The 27,077-nt window shown below is 28.5% G+C and overlaps 1 protein-coding gene across 1 annotated transcript in view; it reads right to left on the reverse strand.

The window, feature by feature from the left end:
• Positions 1-1,112: 1,112 nt before the first annotated feature.
• The window catches only part of LOC122857592 (protein Wnt-11b-2-like), a 114,058-nt gene continuing 88,093 nt past the window's right edge, over positions 1,113-27,077 (reverse strand). Inside the window, exon 5 of the mRNA XM_044159843.1 lies at positions 1,113-1,296. Coding sequence (XP_044015778.1) covers positions 1,113-1,296 — 184 coding nt within the window. The remainder of the gene's footprint in view (positions 1,297-27,077) is intronic.

Genomic DNA, 27,077 nt, shown 5'->3' on the forward strand with positions numbered 1-27,077 from the left:
TTTCTTCCCTCAATCTCAACCATAGTAAACACCCCCCTCCCCTTAATCTCAATACGATAAATATGGAAAATATCAGTAAATACAAAAGGAAAATATAAAAAAATCACTGAATATAAAGAAAAAAACGATAAATATGGGAAAATATCAGTAAATATGACGGAAAAATCACTGAATATAAATAAAAATACGATAATTATAGGAAAATATCAGGAAAATTTCAGTAAATAGAAAAGAAAATATAGAAAAATATAGGAAATTATCAGGAAGATATCAGTAAACATGAAAGGAAATATGGAAAAATATAGGAAAATATCAGTAAATATGACGGAAAAATCACTGAATATAAAGAAAAATACGATAATCATGGGAAAATATCAGTAAATATAAAGGCATCCCCCCCCCCCTACAAAATTTTTTAAATCCCTTAATCTCAATAAGATAAATATGGAAAATATCGGTAAATATAATGGAAAATATAGAAAAATTACTGAATATGAGTAAAAATGAGTAAAAACGATAAATATGGGAAAATATCAGTAAATCTCTGGTGGAAATAATTTCTCCGTAAAATTCCGGAAAGCTCCGTATCGCCAATGTTTGGCTATAATTGAAGCTAAGTAAAAAATCTAGTTAAGTATAAAATCTAAATAAGGAAAAGATGTATCTGAGGAGAAAATCAAGCTTGTAAAATTATGTAGATATTGTGTGTTTGGCTATAATTGAAGCTAAGTAAAATATCTAGTGGCTAAGCAAAAACTCTAGCTTTTTACGAAAAAAAAAAAAAGTCCCTTCTTTTGAAACTTGGCAAAACTAGATTTCTATTTAAAAACATAAAGAGAACCACGAATGGTCGGAATGGCCAGAATGGACACTGAGTCACGTCCCTCGGCACGGGAGTACAACGGGGCTGAATTGAGATGTTTCCGGCCTTATTTCATATTTTTCAAGTTTTTTATTCAAAAATGATAAATAGTGTTATCACCCGACGAAATACTTTTATTTTTTGATTCTGAGTAGATAGACACTAATAGATATATACTGTATAATGTTAATTGAGTCATTTTTTCAGTTTTACAGTTATAATTTTGATACCGAAGAAAAGATATTTTTGCTCAATTGCATTCATAGGTAGTGACAATATTCCTGCATGTGCTGCATTGAACACTATAACAGCAGCTTATGTATTTGCACTCACATCTTTCGAGAACCACTCGTGTCTTTGTCACATGACCCCGTCCACAACAAAGATACTCACATCCCGCATAGCCCAAACTGCTTCCATTGCCGTTGCATTGCCTATAAATGAAAAAATAAATAGAATAATTCATTAAAAACATTTTTTTTTTTCAGTAAAAAGTAAAGATTAGAAAAAATGACAGAAAATAATCGGAAAATTTGGAGGAATGATCGGGGCTTCTCACAAGACAAGAGTTTTTTTTTCACCAAAACTACCCAAGGCTCTTGGTCATTTTTTTATAATAAAAAGAAAAATTATAAAATTCATGCAAGTGAGTGTACTGGTTAAGGCTGAAACACGTTTGAAAATTAGGAAAACAAATTTATTTTGATAATGAAAACATTGCCATAGTAATTCGAAACAAGGTAAGAATCGAGACTATCGCCTGATTCAAAACCAAGATAAGACTGACCTTTTTGAAACCAAGGCAAGACCAGGATAAGATTCGCATATTCTGTACCAAGACACAACCAAGACAAGATTGGGTCCAGTCTTGCCTCTTAAGAGTTTTACATATATTTCTCTTTCAAATCAAATGCTTGTACTTGGAAAAATCTATTTTTTCTTTATTTTTTCATACTTTTCTTCAAGCGTAAGATACGTATCCCAAATTTATAAAGGCGACAGTGTCTTTTCAAAATAACTTTATTCCATATAATTTTGCACTTATTCGATAGTTCACTGACTACATACAACTATTATTTGTTATCATCAGACTTTAAAAAAATTTAATTTATAGTTGCCTCGTCAGGGTTGAGACTTTTTCAAAATAAAAACCATCAAATTGATACTAGTGTTGCCGCGATAGACGGTAATCCCTGTACGATACGATAATCACGATAAATGATACGATAATGCAAATTTTTATCGTGACGATATGACGATACGATACGATAATTCCCTCACGATAATTACGATAATTCGATAAAATCGTAATAGAAAATTTTTTTTTTTTGAAGTGAAACTTCTTTTCATTGGGTAGTGAGAAAAAAATTGTGTGTAACGCTCAGCAGTGACACTCGGGCCTGACGCTCGGCACTGACGCTCGACCGTAAGTCCCCTCCCTCGCCCACAAGCGTTCGCCCATATGATTAATAAGATTGAGTGAGAAAGAAATATATATGGTGTCTGTGAGAAAGTATGTATGAATTGTATGAGTAATTTAGACGGTAAGATGATGTCAAAAAAACTGGACAGAACCATAAGTAACAAAAATTCGTTCAATGGTAGTCCTTGTGACCCAGAACACGTTGCCTGACTGGTACCCCATGGTGCCCCCCGTGATGGCTTATTGCGGATTATGGCCATCATGACCTCCCGTAGTCATTTTTTTTTTACTCGTTTCGTCTAGATTTGCCAAGTTCAAAATAAAGGACTTAGTTTTTTTCGTAAATTTTTTTTTTTTCCAAGTTTTTTCTTTGTAATTTTTTTTTTTCAAGAAAGTAAAATAATATTGATTGTGAGGCTACAATTACAGCTAAGTAGAAAATCTAGCCAAGTGAAAAATCTAACTAAGTAAAATAATGTAGATATTGATTGTTTTGCTGTAAGTAAAGCTAAGTAAAATAATGCAGATATTAATTATGTGGCTACAATCACAGCTATAAGTAAAAAATCTAGCTAAGTAAAATAATGTAGATATTGGTTGTGTGGCTACAATTACAGCCAAGTAAAAAATGTAGCTAGGTAAAAGAATGGAGATATCGATTGTTTGGCTACAATCACAGCTAAGTCAAAATCTAGATATGTAAAAAATTTTGCTGGTAAAATAATGTAGACATCTTAGTTTTTTGTTATTTTAAAGTACTTAGTTTTTTTTTGCAAAATTTAATTTTTTTTTCTAAGTCCATTGATTTGAACTTGGCAAGACTAGACGAAACTAGTCAAAAAATAAAAATGACTACGGACGGTCATGGAAGCCAGAATGGACGATAAGTCACGTCCAGCACCCCTGGAGTGCCTGGAACTGAATTCACCGTTTCCCGACTGGCTACCGTCTTAATTGTCAGGCGTCCACAAGTAGGCCAGGTAAAACATTAATAATTTAAACAACAATTTCAGACATAATTTTTTAACAAATACTTTTAGTTTTATTATATTAATCTAATTTTAAAATGGCTTTCGAATTAATTGTCATCCAACCAAGATATTAATTTTTGAAAATTAAAAAAAACACGAATTATTATTACTATATGAGGCACGTTGAAAATAATAATAATAATAATAATTCGTATACTTTTCGATAGTTACCTCAGGTTTGGTTACGTATTTCATAATCCGATCGGATGGACCGCGCCCCTCTACCATTTCTAAGACTGAGTTAGGCTCCCGTATTTGTTCTCGTGACTTCCACGGTTGATAAATATTATTAGACCCATACTTTAAATGAGTATATAGTTATTTTCTAGTGTTTATATTCCGTTTATTAACAAAAATTAAGTATTCAATCTTAAAGATAATAATTTGAGGTATTATTTGTCAGTGATTTTATTTTTTTCTCAAGAGTATGTGATGTCTACTAGTTTACATTAACTTGAGCTATATCAAATCATGTTTATATTTTTATTTATTTAAAAGTAAACAAAGAACACTGTTTTGTACTCGACCCAATCCAAACAGATTAAATCAAATGAAAGATTTTGATGATAATATTTATATTCATTTATTTTTTAAAAATTTATTTATGGTTATGTCCAGCAAAATAAATCTCAGTAATCTGACGACTAAATAACAATTGAGGGTCTGGATGCAATAACCAGTCGAGCGCTCGAAGACAAGAAAACGCTGTGTTGTGGTGGGTGGAAAATGAGAAAAATTAAAATTGATAAATCAGAAAAATAAAAAATACAGTCGTCGATAGAATTAAAAATTACATATTTTTCTTCAAATAAATTTTTTGAATCAAGAAGTTTCATACAAATTCTTAGATATTTTTATTAATTATTCACCGAGTTATTAATCAAAAAAAAAACAAAAATAAATTTTTGTACAAAAAGGAAAGTTAAGTATTCGAAATTATTATTTTTTTTTTTTTAAACATACAAAAAAAGAGAATATCAAAAAAGTCAAGTACAAAAGTACTAATTTCTTTGAAAATCATTGACCCATATGAATGGTCTTAACTTGAAATTTTATACTTGACCCCGCCCGGTTCTTCCCAAATAAAGTTTCAAGCCTTCACTTTTATAATCGTTTATAATATCGACGACGGATATGTATTCATGCATATGTACATCTTTAGTTTCATATACCATGCAATATGCATTATACATTAAAAGCTCCCCTACATTTCACTTTTTGAACTATTTTACTGACGTCATTTTTTTGCCGCTCACAAACAATTTCAGAAAAATTTGACCTATCCCTGGGTATGTCGTGAAAATTCGTAGAAAATTTATTAAAAAAAGAAATATTTCCACCAGGGATACCGAACTGTTGCATTTCATCATTAGACATTGTACCATATGGTAATTCCATATGTATATCCCATGGTGTATTAGGCATTATAACAGCCAATTTACCAAGTACTGTCATATCAAGATAACGTAAATCACATTGTATCCAGTGTGGTAGATATAATGTTAAAATTCAGTACCACTACCAGGTACAGATGTTTCTGATGTTTTTGTTATACAAGGCGCGCGGTTGTATATATTATTGTGTATTTTTATTACAACGATTTTATTCATCATAATTATCATTTTTATCAATCATTTTTCTTATTTTGCATTTTCATGAATAACCATATATAGATCAAGTTAATAATCAATATTTATTGTCGTAATGAACAGAAATATCATTTGATTAATTTATGAACAATCATTAAATCATTTTAGTTGGACCGTTGCCCGATCAAAGTATTAAAATCATATTACAGCTTTTCATCAAGTTAATTGTATTTTATTATATTTGATGAAAAAAAAAAAAAATAACAGTCACACGTTGCAACTAAACTTTACACACTAACTTTTTCTATTTATGTTTTTTTATTATTATCTGTAGTGTACATAGGACAGTTCTTCCCTTTTCTGACCCCCCCATGGTAGACACCCCCGCCGTGATTTTCGCGGTTCCTTTTAATTCAACCATGGTAGACACCCCCAAAAATTTTCTAAGTCCCTTATCTTTAATCAATACATATTAGGAAAATATAAAGAAAAATTATAGAAACCTCTCTTAATTATAGAGCAATCGCCATGGGTGGTCGATTTTTCATAAGACCTATTGGTAAATCGTAAAGGAAAATTTAAAAAATTCGCAGTCTATTTTTTATAAGACGATATTTTTCGTAAGAATATTGGATTTTTAAATGAAAAATTTGGAAAAGACGCCATCTGGTTATAAAGAATAAAACGATAAATATGGGAAAATATCAGTAAATTTAAAGGAGGATTTGGCACGCTATCTGAAACAAAAAGAAAATGCTATCCCTGTCGGTAAAAGAATATTCCTTCAAATATTAAATGAAAACTAAATATAGGAAAATATCAAAGAAAATTGGTAAATATGGACGAAAATATAGAAAAAGTGACTGAATATAAAGAAAAAAATGTTAAATATGGGAAAATATTATTAAATATAAAATGAGAATATAGGAAAATTTAAAGGGAATGGTTTCATAAACGACAATATAGGAAAAGTGACTGATTATCAAGACAAAACGAAAATATTGTAAATAAATATTAAAGAATCATCTATTTAAAATATAAAATAAAAATGGGGTAAATAGGAAAGGAAAGGATGGAAAAAGTGGAGTGAATATAAAGAAAAAACGATAAATCATGGGAAAATATCAGTGAATATAAAAGAAAATATACAAAAGTGTCTGAATTTAGAGAAAAAACGATAAATTTGTTGTAAAATATTGGTAAATATAAAGGAGAATATAGGAAAATATTCAAAGAAAAAATCGGAAAATATAAACAGAAGAATATAGAAAAGTGAATAATTGTGAAAAAAAAAACGATAAATAAGGAACATATCAATTATAACCTATCAACATTTTCTAAGTCCCTAATTAATCTAAAACAAGATGAATATGGAAATGAAGAAAAAATATAGAAAATAAAGAATATATAAACGAATAAATGAAAATATAGAAAAACCTGAATATAAAAGAAAAATACGATAATTATAGCAAAATACATGTGAAAATATGAGTAAACAAAGAAAAGTATAGAGATATCAGAAAAATCATATTTAACAACAAGATTTTTCAACAAAAGATTTAAAAAAATTATTTACATGATAAATTAAAATATCTGCTCACACAAAATATATACGATCATTGGAGGATTAGTGAGAAAAATTAATGAACAATCCCATCAATAAATAATAAAGAAATAATGATACCAGTAGAAGCTAATATAAAATTCGATGACGATGAGGAAATGAAATTATTATACCAAAAAATTAATTTGGAAATTAAAAAATACAAGAAATTGTATTTATCTAAAAATAAATCATTTGCAGGCAAAATAATTTTAATGAAAAAAAGAAACTATTCAATAATAATAATGACATTATTTAGATCATAATAATCATAATAGAACAATAAAGTGTTTATATATGCAATGTCAGTACGGTTATTAAAATAAAGAATAATAAATATTAGAAGACGACAAAGTGATTATGAAGTAAAATAAAAATTTAAATGAAAAATTGATTAAACTAAACAAAGATAATAATTTTACCAAAGGAAATATATATTTTAGATTACTAACTTATGGAATTGAAGAGGTAAATTTCTAGCGAAAAGTAAGATGTGATAGCATCAAGGAATTAGTATAAATGAATATAAAAATTAAAAATATAACGACGACTTCCAGCAACAACTAAAACATTAAATCCTTATTCAACTGAGAGAAAAAAGTAAATAAAATAAATACAATCGAACTCGACACTCGTAATAAATATTTAACATTGACAGGCCAAAATCATAGTACAAACAAAATTAATGAAAACGAGAGTTTAAAAGGTTAGAAGAAAGTTTTACTCCTGACATGGAGATGACCCATTAGAAGGAACAAGTAAAATGAATGAAAATTAAATAAATTTTAGTTTAACAATAATCATTGTAACGATAGAGTTCTAAAAATAAATTTGCAGTTACGAATTTCATTATATATTAAAGAAGAAATTAAAATTCTGAAGGCACAGTTGCTTCAGCAACTGTATGATCATTTTTTATTATTATCTGTAGTGTACATAGGACAGTTCTGGGGCACCCCCTTGCTGTGCCACCCCCGAGTCCCACGACCCCCGCCGTGATTCGCGGTTGATTTCGAGGAATCCGCGGATATCGCCCAGGGGGTCCTCGAATGAATTAACCCTTTGATCGCCACAGGGGGTCCTTGAATTAATTAATTAGGTCAATCAATTAATTAAATAGGTCAATCAATTAGGTCGAATTGCCGTGGGGGTCCTCTCATTAATTATCTAGAGCAATGTCGCCATGGGTGGTCCCGATTTTTCATAAGACGCCCTATTGGTTTTTCGTAAGACGCGATTTTAAATTTTTAAATTTTTGAAATTCCCGCGAGTCTCATTTTTTATAAGACGCCATATTGCTTTTTCGTAAGACGCCATATTGGATTTTTTTAAATGTCATCTTTGGTTTTTAAAAGACGCCATCTTGTGTTATTATTATTATTAATGGAAAAAAAAATATTTTCCCTAACCGGGATTTAAACTCGGACCTTTGGCATGAGAGTTTGGCACGCTATCCTCTGAAACAAACAAGAGATTACAGTTATTCCAGTCGGTAAAAAGAATATTCCTTCAAATATTATTTAATGAAAACTAAATCGCCTTGATAGCTCAGTTGGTAGAAGCGATGGATCAAAAATTGGTTTGATTAAAATATGTAGAGATATCCAGAGGTCGCTGGTTCGAATCCGCTCGAAAGAATATTTTTTATTTTATATAAAACAATGTTGATGGAAGGAAAAGTAAATTTGTCTTGATGATGGTTTGAACTGAGGACCAATCATTTTATAGGTTGGAACCTTAGCTCTTGCATTATCAAGACAAATTACAGAAAGTATTGTAAATAATTCCATTATTCCATTATTTCATCATCTATTTAATGTTTATAAAATAAGTTGTGGTGGGGGTAAATAGGAAGTGGAAGGGATGGAAAAAGAGGGGAGTGGATATCCAGAGGTATAAAAGAAATATCATCAGTTCAGAACTCGTCACTATACAGTCGAGTTGAGTTGAGTTGATATATTAAAACAAAATGTCAGCATTCATTGATTTTCAAGGATTTCAAAAACCTTAAGGTTTATTTGTTGTAAAAGAGTTGGTTATCCAAACTATAAATTCAAGATCTTCACCAACTATAAAAATATTCAAACCACCTTGTGAAAAATCACATCTAACAGAAGAATATAAAAAAGCTGTGAATAATTGTGAAAAAAATTATCATGGGATATCTTGGGGAGCTGGTTATGATCAATATAATAACGTATCAACAATAATCATTGAAGAATTAGTTGGAAAGTTTAATTATTTATTTGTCAAAGGTGAAGATAGAAAAAAATGGTTAACATTTATTTTACGTTTTAATCCAATGACAATTTTTAATTTGGAAGACCTGGGATGTCCAGATATAAAAATATTAGAGATGGAACATCCAGCACACACAGAATCCACATCCTTTATGAAAAGTTTCTACAAATGTGCATATGAAAACACAGAGATACAAATACTGGTATATTAAAAATTTTCAACAAGATCCAACATGAAAAATCCATTTTACATTTTTGTGCAGTTGAAAATATAACTGACTTCACACAAAAAAGAGTTATTGCTGCACTGCCAGTGATGGCTTTATAAAATTTTGTATCTATCAAATTGATAGAATTTGGGAAAATTATCAGTAGAATCAACGTTCAAATCCAAACAATTTCAAAATTAAAACGATGTCAAAACATCCAATACATAATGATTTGAAGATGAAGTTAAATATCTTATTATGTACTAGAAAAAGATTTTTAAATGTAAAGAATGAAACTGACAATGGAGAATTGAATTTTATTAATGAATAAATGATGCAAAACCAAATCTTTAAAAGTTGTTAATTTTTTAGAATTATCCTTCCTTCCTTTAAATATAAGATATAAAAAATAAAGATTTAGTTTGTATAATAAAATAATAGAAACAAGTTTTAACAAGTTTTAACATGTTTGAACAGGAAAAAAAAAATACTGTCTAGGTTTCATTGTTATAAAAATTGATGAATCATCTGACAACAATGGATTAAATTTTAGAAAATATACTGAAACATGTTCAAACAGGAATTATTAGCTTTTCTCAAAAGAATATTTTTCACATCTATTGTTATAAATTCCAGAAAAAGATTAAAGGATTAAAAGATTAAGAGATTAGAATAATAGAAAGTAAAAACTATTTTCTAAGAAGAAAAAAATTTTAGTCGGGATAAGCATCACCCGATTTTCCTTTCCCCACAAAATATCAACCAATCACAACGTTCCCCCACTCTTAAAAAATTCATAGTAGGGATAAGCATAACCTGTTTTTCCTTCTCCCACAAAATATTAACCAATCACAACGTTCCCCCACTCTTAGTGAAAAGAGGAAAGGGAACTTTTTCGTTGGTGGGGGACCTGAGATTTAGTATATATTTTCGTGCACAGAGACTAAGCATCACTCATCGTTCAGTCCATCAGCTGTAGTGCGCCCAGTCTTAGAAACCAACAAGTAAGTTTTATCATATATTTATAAATTTTTATTAACTTAATATTATCAATGTATTTCAATTATTTTGTTAACTAAAAAATAACTTTTCCATTTACAGATATTAAAAATGGGTTTTGAAAAAGCAAAAAAACTTCAAAAAGCTAACCAACGCAAATCATTGAAAGATTTGAAGAGAAAAGTAGTTTATAAAATTACTAAAGTAGCGAGATTTCCAACATTAAAGTATGGTTCAGCGCTAACAGTTGAAATCAACAATGAAAATTATGCATATCTACCAAAAAGATTTGCTACACATTTCAATCAAGATGATCAAGAATTTAAGGAACTAAAAAATGCTGTCAAGAAAGGAACACTAACCATGGTTCTTGATGGTGAAAATAACCAAGATGTAATATTAGATGATAGTACATATGATCTACGTGATTTCGATGATGATTATGATGAGGAAATGTGAATAAATAAATAAATACACTAAATCAAATTATTTTCGTTTGTTTTTTATTTAATTAAAACCATTAGTTACAATTAATTTATGTTAATTTATGTACTATTCCACTTATTGGTCTATATTCAATTATTTTATCATGTAAAATTAAGCAATATGCTGTCGTTCCTTGAGGAAAATTTTCTTTTGATTCAAATTCTAAGCGTACATCTACAGCACCAGTCTTCAAAAACTCATTTTGTTTACTACAATCAATAACAATTAATGGAGATTTTTTAATCAAATTATCTTATGTTTCTAAATCTATTTTTGAGCCATAGTAAGACTCTGCAAAATTAGCATACATATCGTATAATAAAGCAAATTGATTTTTTTCAATATCAAGATTCAAATTCCCATATGGAAAAATATGAGAATTAAGATAAAGTATAACATTTGTTATTTTACAATGATCAAAATGTGTTACATCTTTTTGCCAATCATTTTTTCCATTCGATTGAAAACCAAGAATAACATAACGTGGCTTTTCCAGTTGAGTTGCAGTTTTCACTGTCCATATATGATGAGTTGTTTGTGATAGAAATAGAAATGCAATAGAAATGACAGGATCTTTTTGTATATATTTCATTATATCAATTTTATTTTTGTTTGATAACATTATATACGGTACAAGCCATTCAATTTTTGTAAGTTTTAAATCCAATTCTGGCATATCAGGAACCCTCTCATTATCTCGTACGATCGCATTCAAATTTGAACGTGATCGTATCATAATGAGTTCATGTTTCGCATTGACAATTATTTTTTGATAATCTTCAGCAAAGCCAAAAATTATATTTAATGGAACGCATATATCAAAATATCCATCATCATTTATTAATTTCATACCATTTTGATTTATCCACCCTGCATTTTCATAATTCATTCTTGAACTTAATGACAAATAATTTTTCATTGTAGATGTTATACCAACATTCTTTGATTTATCAATTAAAACTCCATTAAATTCATAACGCATTTCATCAAACAAAAAACACATTGCATTATTTACTAACGTTAAAGAAAAAATATTAGTAAGTGGATCTTTTGCATTTGCAGCAGCATGTTGTTGCGTTAATTTTCCACTCATACGTATATAGCTTTTTGATGGTAGAATAAACAAATCTTGATTCTGTATTGATATTCTTATTTCATCACTATTATCGAAACTGGTTGATCCAAATGACTGATGAGCATGTAGCTCATAGTTGGATATTTCATTGTTAAAATGAACTGGCGCGTTTATATTGAAAATATTTTCATTACTCATTTTGACGTGTAAAACAATTAAGACAAGTTATATTTATCCAATTAAAGTTCCAAAATTTTTTTTTACTTTTAGATCTAGGCTCTGCAGGTAATTTATATTCTGAGGTGTCAACTTCTTGACTGCTCGATTCAGACTGACTGGAGGTGATGATGTGCTGCTTTTATACGATGCCCCACGTTTTATAGCGCGTGAATTGAAGCAAATTCCCATTTCTATGATTTTACGTGTAACGTAATGGTTATTGTTTCACCACAGAAATTCACTAATTTTCCGTTTTGATCAACAAATTTTAGTTGTAAATGATCAATTGTTTTAACAGTAATTGGTAAATAAATTGAATTAGCTGGTACTTCAATTATTTTATAACGAGGTGGTACAGCAGGAAAAAAATTATATATTGTATGAACTTTTTGTTCATTCACGTAAGCTCTTGGTGTAAATCCTAGTAAACATGCTGGTGATTTTGTTTTTGAAAAATCAATATCTTTTCACTTGTGATATATAAATGTAAAGTATTTTTATTATATGTAATTTTGATTCGATATTTTTCTAAATAAGCAGCTAGATCATCTATTTCATAACTTCCAGTTGGTATTTCAATTTTATCATAAGTGTCAAAATATGAAATTATATTATTTTCATGATCGATATTTGGCAATGAATTAAATGATAAAAATGAAATTAGTGCTAATGAATAATTTTTTTCACTTGATAATTGTATTGGTGGAAAATAATCAGTTTCTAAGACTGAAGATTTACCGGTGAGAGTTAAAGTAAATGTATCGTTCATTCTCAAGCTTGATAAATAACTAATTGCAAATTTTTTTTTCCTCTGCTTTTATAGTTTTCCAGTGAGAAATGCGAGACATAAATGTCCACAATTATACGTATTCCAATCTTGATAACGTTTATGATTATAACTGATGCTACCAACATTAAGATAACTGACAAGATCTTTCGGTGGTTGTAAGTTACCAAAACTATCAAAGTATATTGCTGAATTTTTATTGAGTTTTTTATATGCTACCCGATGTGTTCCAGGATTTCTTTTATCATCTAAATTAATGATTCCACACTCTTGTTTCCATGGTCCATCTTTTGGCATATCATTTCGCATAAAAACTCCACGAAAATTAGCAATTTTTTTTGATTGTTTAGCAAATTTTAATAAATCACCGTCAGTTAAAGCTTTTTGTGGTAGCATCAGTTGAATAAAATGTATGTCAAATATCTTGGACTTGACAATAGTCATAATCAGTGGATAGATAACCAATAAACTAATAAATAAAAAAGCAATGTGTATATATTTTCTTACAATTATTTTTCATTATATACATTTATACAACTTTTATTTACATCATTCATATTTTCTTTTATATATACTTTTACTCAAACACATTCGTTCAACAGGTATATAACCCCATGGCAAAGTGTCAGTCTCACCATCAATTAGCTGTCGTTTATCATCCTGCCAACTGAGAGCAATTTTTTCAGTTGTTCTTATTGTTACTTCATGTTTATGAGATCTTATTATATTTTGTTGTTTTTTTAAAATAACATGATTAATTAAACAATTTTTATAATCATTAAAAGTTATTTGCCTTACAGTTGATCTTTTTACACCCTTTGCTCTCATATGAACACGATTTTTTAATGAATTATTTTCATTCGCTATAACATATGAGTATAATTTACTTCGTACACCAATGAATTCCTTCATTATTTTTCCGTTATTTTTATCTTTCATAATACCAATAACTTTTTTATTTTTTAAAGGAATTCCATATTGATTATTTTCTGGATAATCAGATGTATCAAATTTATCAGGATTATAACGTATCAAATCATAAGAATTATAGTTGGTTTCATCTCAATTATAACAAGATCATCAATAATTAAATGACTATGGAAGTTTGGCTTTGAGATATAAAATCTTGCTCCACCTCTACCACCATATTTTTGTACAAGTTTTATCGATTTACGAGTTCTTACAGACTCAAGAGTTTTACCATAAATTGCATTGATGAATAATTTTCTAAGATCTTTTTCAAATGCATTACGAGCTTGTTTTCGTAACTCTGTGTTAAGATCAATATATGGTTTAAGCCATGCACTTTGTTCAAATTTTAAAACACGATGAACTTTAGTACTAATCATCCCCAAAGAACAATATTGTTTCAAGTTCCTATAATGGATAACATAATTTTTTTTATTGTCTAGAGTTGCCAGTAGTTTTGGAGTTTTACTGGTTTCTAGAGGTGGTTTTTCGCGTACTGTTGCTAACGGAAAGTCTTTATGATGATGATGCAAACTTGCAGGATAATCTAAATCAACTTCAAGAATGTATCCGCATTTTGAATTATGAGCAATTGAATTCAATGTGGATATATCAAAGTTATCAATCCATTGAAATTTACATGTTGGAAGATATTCCCTCATTGCAGCTCCGTACATATTGTTTAAATCAAAATACATAAAAATGACTCTTCTTCTTCAATATTATATTCACTGCCCATATATCGATTATTAGCTCTTCCATATCGATTTGAGACTTGTGATAAAACACCTCTTATACCTTGCTCAATAAACAACATCATTTCAGGATCTGTTAACAATTCTAGTTCAATCTGAGTATATCTCAACATTGCACTAAAACTAAGTCCAGGTAGTGTATAATAATGTGCTGGATCTAACTTATATGTATTCAAACAATCAGCTCTGAAGCTTTCAAAAACATCAGCTAAAAGAGCAACATCAGTCTGTAAATATAAATCAGAATATTCTCTCAAGTTTTTTATATTAAACATTTGCCAAACATTTAGAGCATGTGCATATGCTTCATCAGAAATATTTTCTTCATTCAATTTTGAATAAAATTGATCTTTCGATGGAAGTGTTGTATCATCAAATTTTTCCCATTTGTCAAGATAATCATATGGAAAAACTCCCTCCTTTGTAATTAAATTGAATTCATCAACATTTTTACATAGACTTTTTGTTATTGTTTTTTTATTATCATCTAAATTATTTGATAATGAATCGAACTAGCCATGAATCTATATGAGTCAATGAATCTCAATCTTATTCTAGTACCCTTGACACGTTTTGTAAATGAAATATATCTTTCTTTATTGATTCCAAGTATATCAATTTTACCTTCGAACTGGTTTTTTAATTTTTCAATGATAAAATGTGCATCATAGTCTGTGAGGTTATGAAATACTACTGGGATAATACATGATTCTTGATAATTAATATTGCATATTTGATGGGCGGCATCTCGGTATTCTGAAGTCCAGTGCGAGTGATCACGTACTTTAACGTCATTTTTCGTGAAATTTTTGTTACAAATATAACATTTTTTTGCATTCAAAAATTGTAATTCTTCATCTTCTGTAAGAGACATTGGTTTAATATCATCTATTATTTTATTGACTTGATGGGCAAGTTGTTCAAGCTCTGTAATAAACCGTTCGATTGAATTTTTACCTCTATGAAGATTGAACTTGGAAAGTGAGTCATCATAACTACACTTTAAATAATATGCTGCACTACTTGGAACATGTTTTTGATAAATTTGATTTTTTTCAAGTTCTTCACTCTGCTTTTTTTTCAATAAACATTCTAAATCACCATAAATTATGAACGGTACCGTTAATTGATGTTTATAGCTTATAAATTTTAAAATATTATTTTTTGCAGTCGGTAATAACATTTACATTTTTCACTACATAATTTTTCATGATTATCACAAGATTTTTGTGATTGAAAATGACATAAGCAACGATCACAAATTATTTTTTTCCCATTATGTTTAGAAATTTGTGAGCTCACTAATCTCGATAAGTTTTTGATCCATGCAAAATGATATTGTGACAAATTTTTTCGTGAATTGAAATCATTAACAACAACAATATCATCATCGTCTTCCACTTCTACTTCTCTTTCAACCATTAAAAGATGAATCGTTTCATGCTCAGATTCATTTTTGCTTATATAATATGGTACAACTCTTTCTTTTCTACGTTTTTTATTTTTTTTCTCATTATCATCACCACTCTCGTCGTCATCATCATCATCATCATCATCATCATCATCATCATCATCATCATCATCATCATCATCATCTATACCATAAATATTAATTTTCAACTTATTTTGTTTTTGAAAAACTTTGATTTTTTCCCATGTTATCGGGAAAGTTATTCCGCTAGAATTTATTTTATCAAGATGTTTCATATAATGACTCGCACGCTCACCATTTTTTGGCACTTTGTATAAACATGCTAAAACTGACCATACGAAACAAAAATTATCAGAATTTTTGACGTTTACAACGGAGTGAGTTTTCAGTATCCATGATGGCATTTCAACGAAAGATGAATTACCACCTTGCAGTGGTATGTAATCATTGACTTGGATTTCAAGATGAAGAATTTCAAGCAGTTTCCAACCAGATCCATTTAATTCAGCTTCCTCAACATCTTCTATAAAATGTTCAAAATTTTCTTTGAATAATTAGTTTAGATCTGATGATTGTAAAACCTCAAAACTGCCTTCACTGAAATATTTTGTTTCAACTTCTACACTATTATTCGAAGGTTTTTCGATTTCATAGTTTAAAGCTAATACAGTATTGACTTTGAGTGCATTTTTATCTTGTAAAATAAGAGCTAACTGACTAATTAACATTTCTTTCGCATCAGAAAGGAAGTCTTTTACATCTTTATGTTTCAAATTAATTATAATGCTTGTCTTCATCCTGTTTTGAAATACATTTTCTAAATCTTGCCATTCAATGTATTTTTCAGTAGTAACATTTGATACATCAACTGATGAAGATGCACCTGCACCTCGTACTTGCAAACTTTGTAATCTGAATAAATAAGTTGTCAATATTCCCACTGTTGCCTGAGTGCATTTTTTATGAGCACCTGACAGACTTGCACATGATCTGTTATAATTTGCAATATCTCTGCGTAATGAAATTATTGTAGAATTGATCGTGACTGGGACCTCGTGTAAACGTTCAACTATTTTTCGATAATCCTCTCGATGTAGTTTGTATTGCGTGTTTAAACCTATTTTATTTGAATCCATTTTATTTTAATATTTGTTTGGTTAACCTAGAAAAAAAATAAAAATATCAATGTTGAATAATAGCATTCAAAAATCTATGGATGATAAACTTTAAACATCTCAAAAATATTAAAGAATTGCAAAGATATTGACGGATTACTAAAATTTTGGAGGTTATGTTACTTTTCCAGAGAAATACTGACCTAGTGTAAAAAATATTAATGTCAAACGATAGCTGGTGAAAATCTAAGGATAGTTGACTTAAAACATTTCAAAAATATTCAAGGATGGCGGAGATAATAATGGATTACTAAAAATTTGAAGGTTATGTTACTTTTTTAGAGAAATAATGACCTGGTGCACAAAATATTAATGACAAACGATAGCGGGTGAAAATCTAAGGATAATTGATTAAAAACATGTCAAAAATATACAAGGATGGCGGAAATATTAATGGATTACTAAAAATTTGGAGGTTATGTTACTTTTTTGGAGAAATAATGACTTGGTGCAAAAAATATTAATGTCAAACGATAGCTGGTAAAAATCTAAGGATAATTGATTAAAAACATGTCAAAAATATTCAAGGATGGCGGAGATATTGATGGATTACGAAAAATTTGGAGGTTATCTTACTTTTTTAGAGAAATAATGACCTGGTGCAAAAAATATTGATGTCAAACGATAGCTGGTGAAAATCTAAGGATAATTGACTTAAAACATTTTAAAAATATTCAAGGATGGCAATGAGATTGATGGAATAAGGATGATCGATGTTATTTTTCAGACTACTATTCTATTAATATGTAAAAAATTTTAAGGTTATGACTTACTTGTTATATATAATTGACAGGATATAATTTTCCACAATGATCCATGAAAAGACGAGGACTTTTATGAAAATGCACTTGCTTATATACTGATATCCCCACTTTTTGACGACTAGCGGAACTAGTTAATTGTTTTTTCTATCGATAAAAGAAAAATCAATTATCGATAAAAGAATAATCGATAGAAGAATAATCAATAATATCGATTACTGCTTTACCGACGTTGTTTCGCGGGAAATTTTGAAATTATATACTTTGAATTTATAAATAATAATTTTTATAAAATCCAAATATTTCATTTTTCAGTAGTTTATGAACAATTTATAAATATTAATAATATATATGAACAAGTTGAAATTCCATAATAAATACGAAGGAATATTCTTTTACCGACAGGGAATAGCATAATCTCTTGTTTCAGAGGATAGCTTGCCAAAGTCTCATGCCAAAGGTCCAAGTTCAAATCCCGGTTAGGGAAAATATTTTTTTTCCATTAATAATAATAATAACACAAGATGGCGTCTTTTAAAAACCAAAGATGATATTTAAAAAAATCCAATATGGCGTCTTACAAAAAAGCAATATGGCGTCTTATGAAAAATGAGACTCGCGGAAATTTCAGAAATTTAAAAATTTAAAATGGCGTCTTACGAAAAACCAATATGGCGTCTTATGGAAAAACCAATATGGCGTCTTGCAAAAAATCGGACCCCCCATGGCGATTTGACCTAATTAATCAATTGGAGGACTCCTGTGGCGATTTGATCTAATTAATTAATTCAAGGACCCCCTGCAGCGATCTGACCGAATTAATTAATTCGCGAAACCTCTGGGGTGAGGCCTCGCGGATTCCGGAAAATCACCCGCGAATCACAGCGGGGGGTCGTGGGTTTCGGGGGGGCGCAGCGGGGGGTGAGCCAGAACTCTCCTATGTACACTACTATCCTCATTCTGTTTATTTTTATTCTATTTTATTACATAATTGACAACAAATTCTCAAAAAAGTTTTGCATCTTTTATAGCACGTCATGACTACGGAAAAAAACTTTCCAGAACGATTTTTCAGAGATTATGATTATGCTTCTTTTATAAAACTTTGTCGAATTTCATGAAAATCTTGTTGAATTTTACAATAATTATAGGTTGATTGGTAAAGGCACCAGTGTAAGAATGTATACGTGGTGAAGTCCCTCGACGTTACCAGTAAGATTTCTGTTCTCAAATAATGTATCAATCGAGCTGTCAATGTTACTACGATCAATGAGGATACGTTGCTTAGTTGTAAGTGAGTTTTGGACATCTTCAAGTAGACCGAAGTCAATGATGAACAAGAAGTTGTTTATCGTTTTTAATGTCACCGGTTTACTGTATAATTTGTGCAGAAAGAGTTGTATTTAGTCAAATGAGAGTAGCCTCAACAGTTTATAATATAACAATATTGTGTGTGTTGGTGGCACGTATTTTAGTATCAATAGTCGCAAATTTTTTATTACCCACACGAAAATAATCTATACAATTTATATATAATTTCTACATTTATATATATTTATATATAATTTATAAGTGATTCATATATAATATATATGTTCCGGGTCGAAACACAGCTGTCTGTCGGTCCTAGGCTGACCAGATTTTGGTTCTATTATTTCTTAGATAAACTACAATAAATTCATAATTTTTAAATATAACTTTGTTTTTTATGGCTACGACAAAATGAAACGACAAAATTTAGAACAACATGTGACTAAGAATTCGTTTTTATATGTTTTCTCAAATACTTCAAATTACGATTCTTCAATTTATGTATTCTCTTTTAATATTTCTCTTGGGTAATATTACAACATGTGTTTAAACATATTATTTGTTAAGAATTACAGAAAATCTCACATCTGTCAAACAACTGCACTAACGTCTTTTTTGATACAGAGAATAATCGTAAAATCGATAATAAAAAGTAAATTTATAACTATTTCAACATAAAATAAATCCATGAAAACGTTTTGGACTTTCCGGTCGTAAAATCTATATTTTTTGTTTACACATGATACTTTTATGCCACCCTATGGACCACACAAGGCCCAATTTTATGTCTAAAATTCCTTCCACCTACATATAGTTTCTACCGTCTCTTGAACTAATTCTTTGATAAATTAAAACCAATTTTTTTTACTAAATATACACCCATTTTTTGGGCTTGATAATTTTTAGCAAACTGAAAAACCAGTTGGTCTTCAACAATCGTTTGAGTTACATCTCTAATTGATTTTAATTCGCGTACAACGGAATTTCTTTATACTTACAATATAAAAATAGTAGTGTCTGTCCCTGACAACACTTTTTAGAGTCAACTCAATAGATAATAAACAAAACAATTAATTATATTTTTAGTGAAATAATAAAGTGAAGTCTAGTTGGAGAACGTGGTATAGTTGACATGATCTTTGTTCTGGTAGTTTATATGTTTATGTCAGGAAGAACTAGAAAGTAGAGCAATTTGTTGGTGGGTGTCCACAGTTTCCTATGGCAGCACTTTGAGCATCGAATTATCAAACTTGTACTGCGTAGGCAAAGTAGTTAGCTAGGTACATGACTGAAAATTCAATATAAATAGGTTCACAAAATTGATTCCGAAGATGATGTTTTAAAATTTCTTTAATAATATGACAATTAGAATGTTGTTATATCATAGTATAGTCGTATTCATTGTTGTTTTATAAAGATCAAACACACCACTAATAAAGCCAATATATAATTGTATGAAAGGAAAGGCCAGGATGTTTGCCGGAGTTTCTAGATTTTTTTAATTGCTATGGCAACCTAGTAATTTATTTGAATAAATAGAATAAACGTTTGCGGGGTAATTTTTGTTGGAGGTAGCTTAAATAAAATGATAAAATAAAACAGCCAAATAAATTGTTTAAAATGTGAAAGATAAAGTTACAGTTCAGTAAAATATAAAAGATTTATTTTGATTATTTATTTTTACCGTTTTTATATTATCGAATTCAATAATTTTTTAAACGTTTATTTAAACAATATATATTCAACATTTATTTCAACAAAAATTTAAACATTTTTTTGAACAATAAATTCAACATTTTTTTAAACAAAAATTTAAACATTTATTTCAACATTTATTTCAACATTTATTTGAACAATAAATTCAACAGTTTTTAAAATAAATGTTTACATAAATGTTTGAATAAATGTTGAAATAAATGTTGAAATAAATGTTGAAATAAATGTTGAAATGAATGTTTGTATTTTTGTTAAAATAAACGTTGAATTTATTGTTTAAAAAAATGTTTGAATTTTTGTTGAAATAAATGTTGAATTTATATTGTTTAAATAAACGTTTAAAAAAGTATTAAATTCAATAATATAAAATTGTAAAAATAAATGAAAGAAAATAAATCTTTCATATTTTACTGAACTGTAACTCCATTCACCATATTTTGAACAATTTATTTGGCTGTTTTATTCTTTTATTTTATTGAAGCTACCTTGAACAAAAATCACAAATGTTTATTTTATTTATTGAAAAAAATTACTAGGTTGCTATAGCAATCAAAAAAATCGAGAAACTCCGGCAAACATTCTGGCCTTAGTAAGAGCAAAAATAGGTGACCCCCCCTAAAAAATTATCTCCGGGGAATTAATCGTTATTAATTTCATTTCATTATTTGTACATATGCAAATGTACGTTTTCGTTTTTTTTTTCAAATTTTAATTTTTTTGAAAATCATTAACAAATAAACTTTTTTACTTTACTTTAAACATTTTCCTATTTCTACTAAACTATTTAACGAAAATTAATAATTTTTATACAGTAAATTTTAAATATACCAATGATCCTAATAGATTTTTTTTTTTTTATTTTGAAATAAAATTAACAAAAATTATTAACAATCATTATAAACAAATGCAAATTCAAACACTTTCTCCCTCTTTTTTTACATATTTTCATAAGACTATATTTTTTCCTTACTCAATAACGAAAATTTTCACGTTGAAAAAATAGCTGAACTTTGAATTTTAACGTAGTTATGAATTTTTTTGTGGCATGTCGCGCGTTGAATAGCATGGAGTAAGTGCAAAGTACGATGTGTATGCATGGACTAAGTGCTCAAATTAATAACAAATTTTTAATATATAAATATTATTCAATATAACTTTCGAATTATTTAATATACTTTTGATATACTTTTAATATTAATATGAAACATTTTATTGAATAATATTATTTTTTCAGTGTTCCGTAGGACACTTATGTTTTCACTTTTCATGTGACTTTTTGTTATTTCGCGATAAAAATAAAAGTTATAAATCGAATTGGCTTCTACGAAGCCCATTAGGTTCCATTTTTTTTCCCAAAAGCAATTATCATATTTATTTTCAATTTTTGGCCCTTAGCAGTTGTGATAGTGCCATTTTTCGACAGGGCCCAATTTCAAATATTGACGGATCGGATCCGGCAATGATTCAATCGACGACGCTTCATCTGTAGACTCTACGATATTTTTTTGAAATTTTTTGGTCGTTTATTTTTTTTTTTATTAAACAAAATGTAGTGTCAGAATTTGTTTTTGCAAGATATTTTTTGAACCGCCGAACCGAATTGGTTGATGTTGAATGAAATTTATATTTTTTTTTTTTCCCAAAAACAATCATCATATTTATTTTCAGTTTTTGGCTGTATTAGATTTAATTCTCCCGTTTTTCGATAGGGCCCAATTTCAAATATTGACAGATCGATTCCGGCAATGTTTAAATCGATGGCGCTTCATCTGTAGACTTTACGTTATTTTTTTGAAATTTTCGGTCGTTTATTTTTTTTTCATTAAACAACAGAAATAAACAACATTAGAAAATAAAACAAAACAAAAAAAATAGTCATTTATTTTACAATAAAATGAAAAAACAAATCAAACAAGAAAAAAAATAAAAAATCCTACGGAACACTTAGGGTGCATCTTGGGGGACTTGACTATATTTTCTTTATTTATTCTTGTTTTCGTCAATCTATCAATTACAAAAAACAATGATACTTTCGAGTATTTTTCAAAGTTTTTGCCATTATGTACCTTCTATTTAACAATTTTTCATGTGCATCATGCTCATCATTTGAACAAAAATCAAAGTTAATATCAAAGAGACAACCGCGTAAACTGTCATGATTCCCGCTTAATATTCAACGCGCGACATGCCACAAAAAAATTCATAATTACGTTAAAATTCAAAGTTCAGCTATTTTTTCAACGTGAAAATTTTCGTTATTGAATAAAGAAAAAATATAGTCTTATGAAAATATGTAAAAAAAGAGGGAGAAAGTGTTTAAATTTGCATTTGTTTATAATGATTGTTAATATTTTTTGTTAATTTTATCTTAAAAAAAAAAAAAAAAAATTTATTAGAATCATTGGTATATTTAAAATTTACTGTATGAAAATTATTAATTTTCGTTAAATAGTTCAGTAGAAATAGGGAAATGTTTAAAATAAAGTAAAAAAATTTATTTGTTAATAACTTTTAAAAAAATTAAAATTTGAAAAAAAGAACGAAAACGTATATTTGCATATGTACAAATAACGAAATGAAATTAATAACGACTAATTCCCCGGAGATAATTTTTTAGGGGGGTTCACTTGTTTTATTTTTGCTCTAATGATTTATATATAAAACCTGTTATCAGTCTTGATAAATTGAAATAATTGAGTATTACACTGAGATCGAGCACGCAATCAAATATCTGGCTACTTATAAACTGACCAAAACTTCAAATAAGTAAATAATTATTGTATATATGTCGTAAGTAATGTAACAGGTTGTATAAGTGATGAAATGCGAACGAAATTGGTGAAGGACTACTTTTGATGAGAGACGTGTGTTAAAGCAATTAATGATGTCCTAATATTTTTTTTCTGCTTTTCTCTATGTATTTATTCTCCTTATTCATTTTGAGACCGAATCTTATCTGAGCGAATCTGTCTCGATAAAACTTGATCTAGATCCAGATTAAACTATATCTAGCCGGATCGAATTTAATTTGAGCTCAGATCAAATCTTATTTGACCGGATCTGACAAGATCAAACTTCTGCACTTAGATTAAACTAGGTCATGGGTGAATGAATGTTAGAGAAGAAATTTTTTTTACGTCTGACCATTACTGCTGTGGTCAGGTAGGTGAGGCTCAGGATTTTCACACCAAAAGCACTGACTTCGAGTCCAAGTGACATCAATTGTTCATCGTAGAAATATATATGATTCTTAAGTGTATTTCATTAATTCTGTAAAAAGAAAAACCAAATTGTGTAACGAAGCGTAGAATAACTCAAAATTATGTTTATTAAATTCATAAATTTTTATCCAGACCCAGTCAGATCAAGTCAGATCAAATCAGATCTGAGAATGTCTAATAATCTTTATCTGGTTTGATCTGAAGTATGGTGGATCACATCAGATCTGATTTAATGTGATTTTTTTTACATGGGTTTTTTTCATGTTTTTTTCAATGCACTCTCTTGTAAATCCATTAACGCTTCGAAAAATTTTAAAAACTGATTAATGAGAACTCTCTTGCTCTTAAAATAACTTTCAGAATTTTACGCTTTTAAAAGCTTAGTTCAAATAAAAAATTATATAGAGATTGTATGATGCTTCACCTAGATCGACGTCGATTCAAGAATTTTTGATGTACATTTCAGAATTCGACCTCTATTTCCAACGTCTGATAGATGTAGGCCTAGGATTCTTACAATAGTTTGTAAATTTAATTTTAAAATTTTGCAAGAACTGCCTGTTTTTTTTTATTCACATTTTTTTAATTCACATATTTTGTTTATCAAAGAGGAAAAATATATCACTTTTTCTCTTATACGAAAAAGATAGTTGCCATCGATCATTCGAATATTTGATTGTCCTGCTTGTTTTCTCTGTCACTTTCATGTCATTTGTCATTTTGTGTTTGTCTGTTATTAATGGAATAAATAAACAAATTTTCTTTCTCAGTCACGCTTTTAGAATTTTTTTTCCTTTTTCCTGAGGTAATCAATAAATTTCTTTGTTTATATATTTTGAAATCAAAATTTGTTAGTTTAAGATTTGACAGATCGCTTGAATAAAAAGTAGTCTTCAAATTATAATTATTATATCTTCTGATGATTCAATATATTGATTAATATTCAATGATAACAAAAAAAAAAACCTAGTTTTTTTACAAAAAAAAGCGTCAAGTATTCGAAATCGTTTAGCTATTTTATTGTTTTAATACAAAAAGATGTGGTACTAAAAAAAGTCGAGAATTCAATATATTTTTAATGCATATAATTAAGTCTTAACTGTTGACAAAAATTTAAACTTGACCCCACCTTTTTTTCCCAGTTTAAATATCATTTATATATTATATATATTAAACCAGGTGGGGTCAAGTTTAAAATTTTGTCAACAGTTAAAACTTAATTATATGCATTAAAAATATATTGAATTCTTAACTTTTTTTGGTACCACATCTTTTTGTATTAAAACAATAAAATAGCTAAATGATTTCGAATACTTGACGCTTCTTTTTGTAAAAAAAACTAGGTTTTTTTTTTTGTTATGATATCACATCTTTTTGTAAAGTTTAAATAATAATATATTTTTTTCATACGTTGACGAATCAATTTATTATTTATTCTCATGAAGTTTCATAAGGAGGTTGAGACGTTACATTGTGTACTAGCTTTTAGCATAGGCAGCTGTTGAAGCTCGCGGAATGGAGCAATCGGAGCAAGCCAGTGCATATTATCACCAGTAATGGTGCTAGTAAGTCGAATGCACAAAGTCACATGTTGCATTCGTTTATTTTTTTTCCATCAAGTTCAATAAGTTTTTTTTTTTTTTTTTTGTCTTCATATATACAATTAATTATAGTTGAATCAATTCATTGATTAATTTTAATTTTTAAGTTTGAATTATTTTTTTAATTGTCAGTCAATAATTATTTCAATTTTCTAATAAAATGTAGGCCAAATGTCAACGATTTATTGATGTAACATCTGGAAAATCTAAATGTCGTATTTTTATCATTACAATCATCATCATCTTGATTTTTAGGACAGTTGAATGTTGAGTTGTAGATAGTTGTAAATGAATACTGTCATTAATGATTTTCTTCTAAATAATAATACGAGTCTGAATCTGTTGTTACAATGCATAGTTTCAATGATGGGGCAAATCAGTACCATTTGTAGCATTAGCAATTAATGATTTTCTAACTGATGGTGTTGATAATGCACTTTTTAATTCACTTGATGTAAATGTTTCATTATGATTTTTTTTTTTTTTTTCGACAAACTATCTAATAATTCCGTGAATGTCTCATTATTTTCTATTGACATATTATTTGATAAACATGTATCAACAATTTTGTCATATTTTGTAGATAAAACATCAACTAGTTCAGTGAATGTGGCATAATTTGTTTTTCTAAATGAAGTTAAAGTCTCAAATTTTTATCATTAAAAACATTCAATGATTCAGTAAAAGTATCATTATTTTTTTTTGCCCAATACATTCAACGATTTAGACGTAAAAGTATTATTTGTATTAGTAAGAGTATTACTGTAAAAATCTATCGTCAATTTCACCATTTAAATTATCCAACTAATCTTTAGAAGATGGATTACTTCCAGAAACATCACTAAACATATTTATTTGCATCATTGATTCAGTTAAAATTTGTGAAACAGCCATTGCCAGAATTAATACCATTTGATTGTGACATATTTAAAAATGTATCAAGACTTTCTTGACGATTTGATACTGACAATGATATTCATAACGTGCCTGACACTGATGGTCTCAACATTGCTGACGCATGTTCTTTGTCTTTTTGATTTGTATTATCATTTCCATTATTTATTTTTATTGATGATCTTCGTTGATAATTTAATTTTCAAACATTATGACTTGTTGGTGATGTTATTTCCATTATTAATTCCAAACTCATTCTTCCATTTTTTTCGGTCTCTTAAAAGTTCTTAGATCTATTGTTTTTGTTGTATATCATTCGAAAAATCATCAAGTGAACTCACTTGATAAATCTTTTCTTAACCAAGCTTGAAGATCTTTGACACTTGATGATATTCTGTCACTCACATCTTTCATTGTCATCACAATTAACATGTGATAGATCAATTATACAATCGAAAAAATCGTTGATAATGATGTCTTGGGCATCATTGTTCTAAATATTATTTATTTTATCTGACATTCTATTATTATAAATATTTATTACTCAAAACTACAAAATAGTTGTTCATCAACCATCACAAAAAGATGAACAAGTCAAAAGTATTTGAAAATATGTTAGCTTTTTTGCTCTATAAACAGATGCTCCTGCAGCTGATTTAGATATTCAAAAATAAATACTTTTTCATATATAAGTTAAAAAAAAAAACTCATTAAACTCG

This window comes from Aphidius gifuensis, linkage group LG5 (assembly GCF_014905175.1).
Source record: "Aphidius gifuensis isolate YNYX2018 linkage group LG5, ASM1490517v1, whole genome shotgun sequence".
Lineage (NCBI taxonomy): Eukaryota > Metazoa > Arthropoda > Insecta > Hymenoptera > Braconidae > Aphidius > Aphidius gifuensis.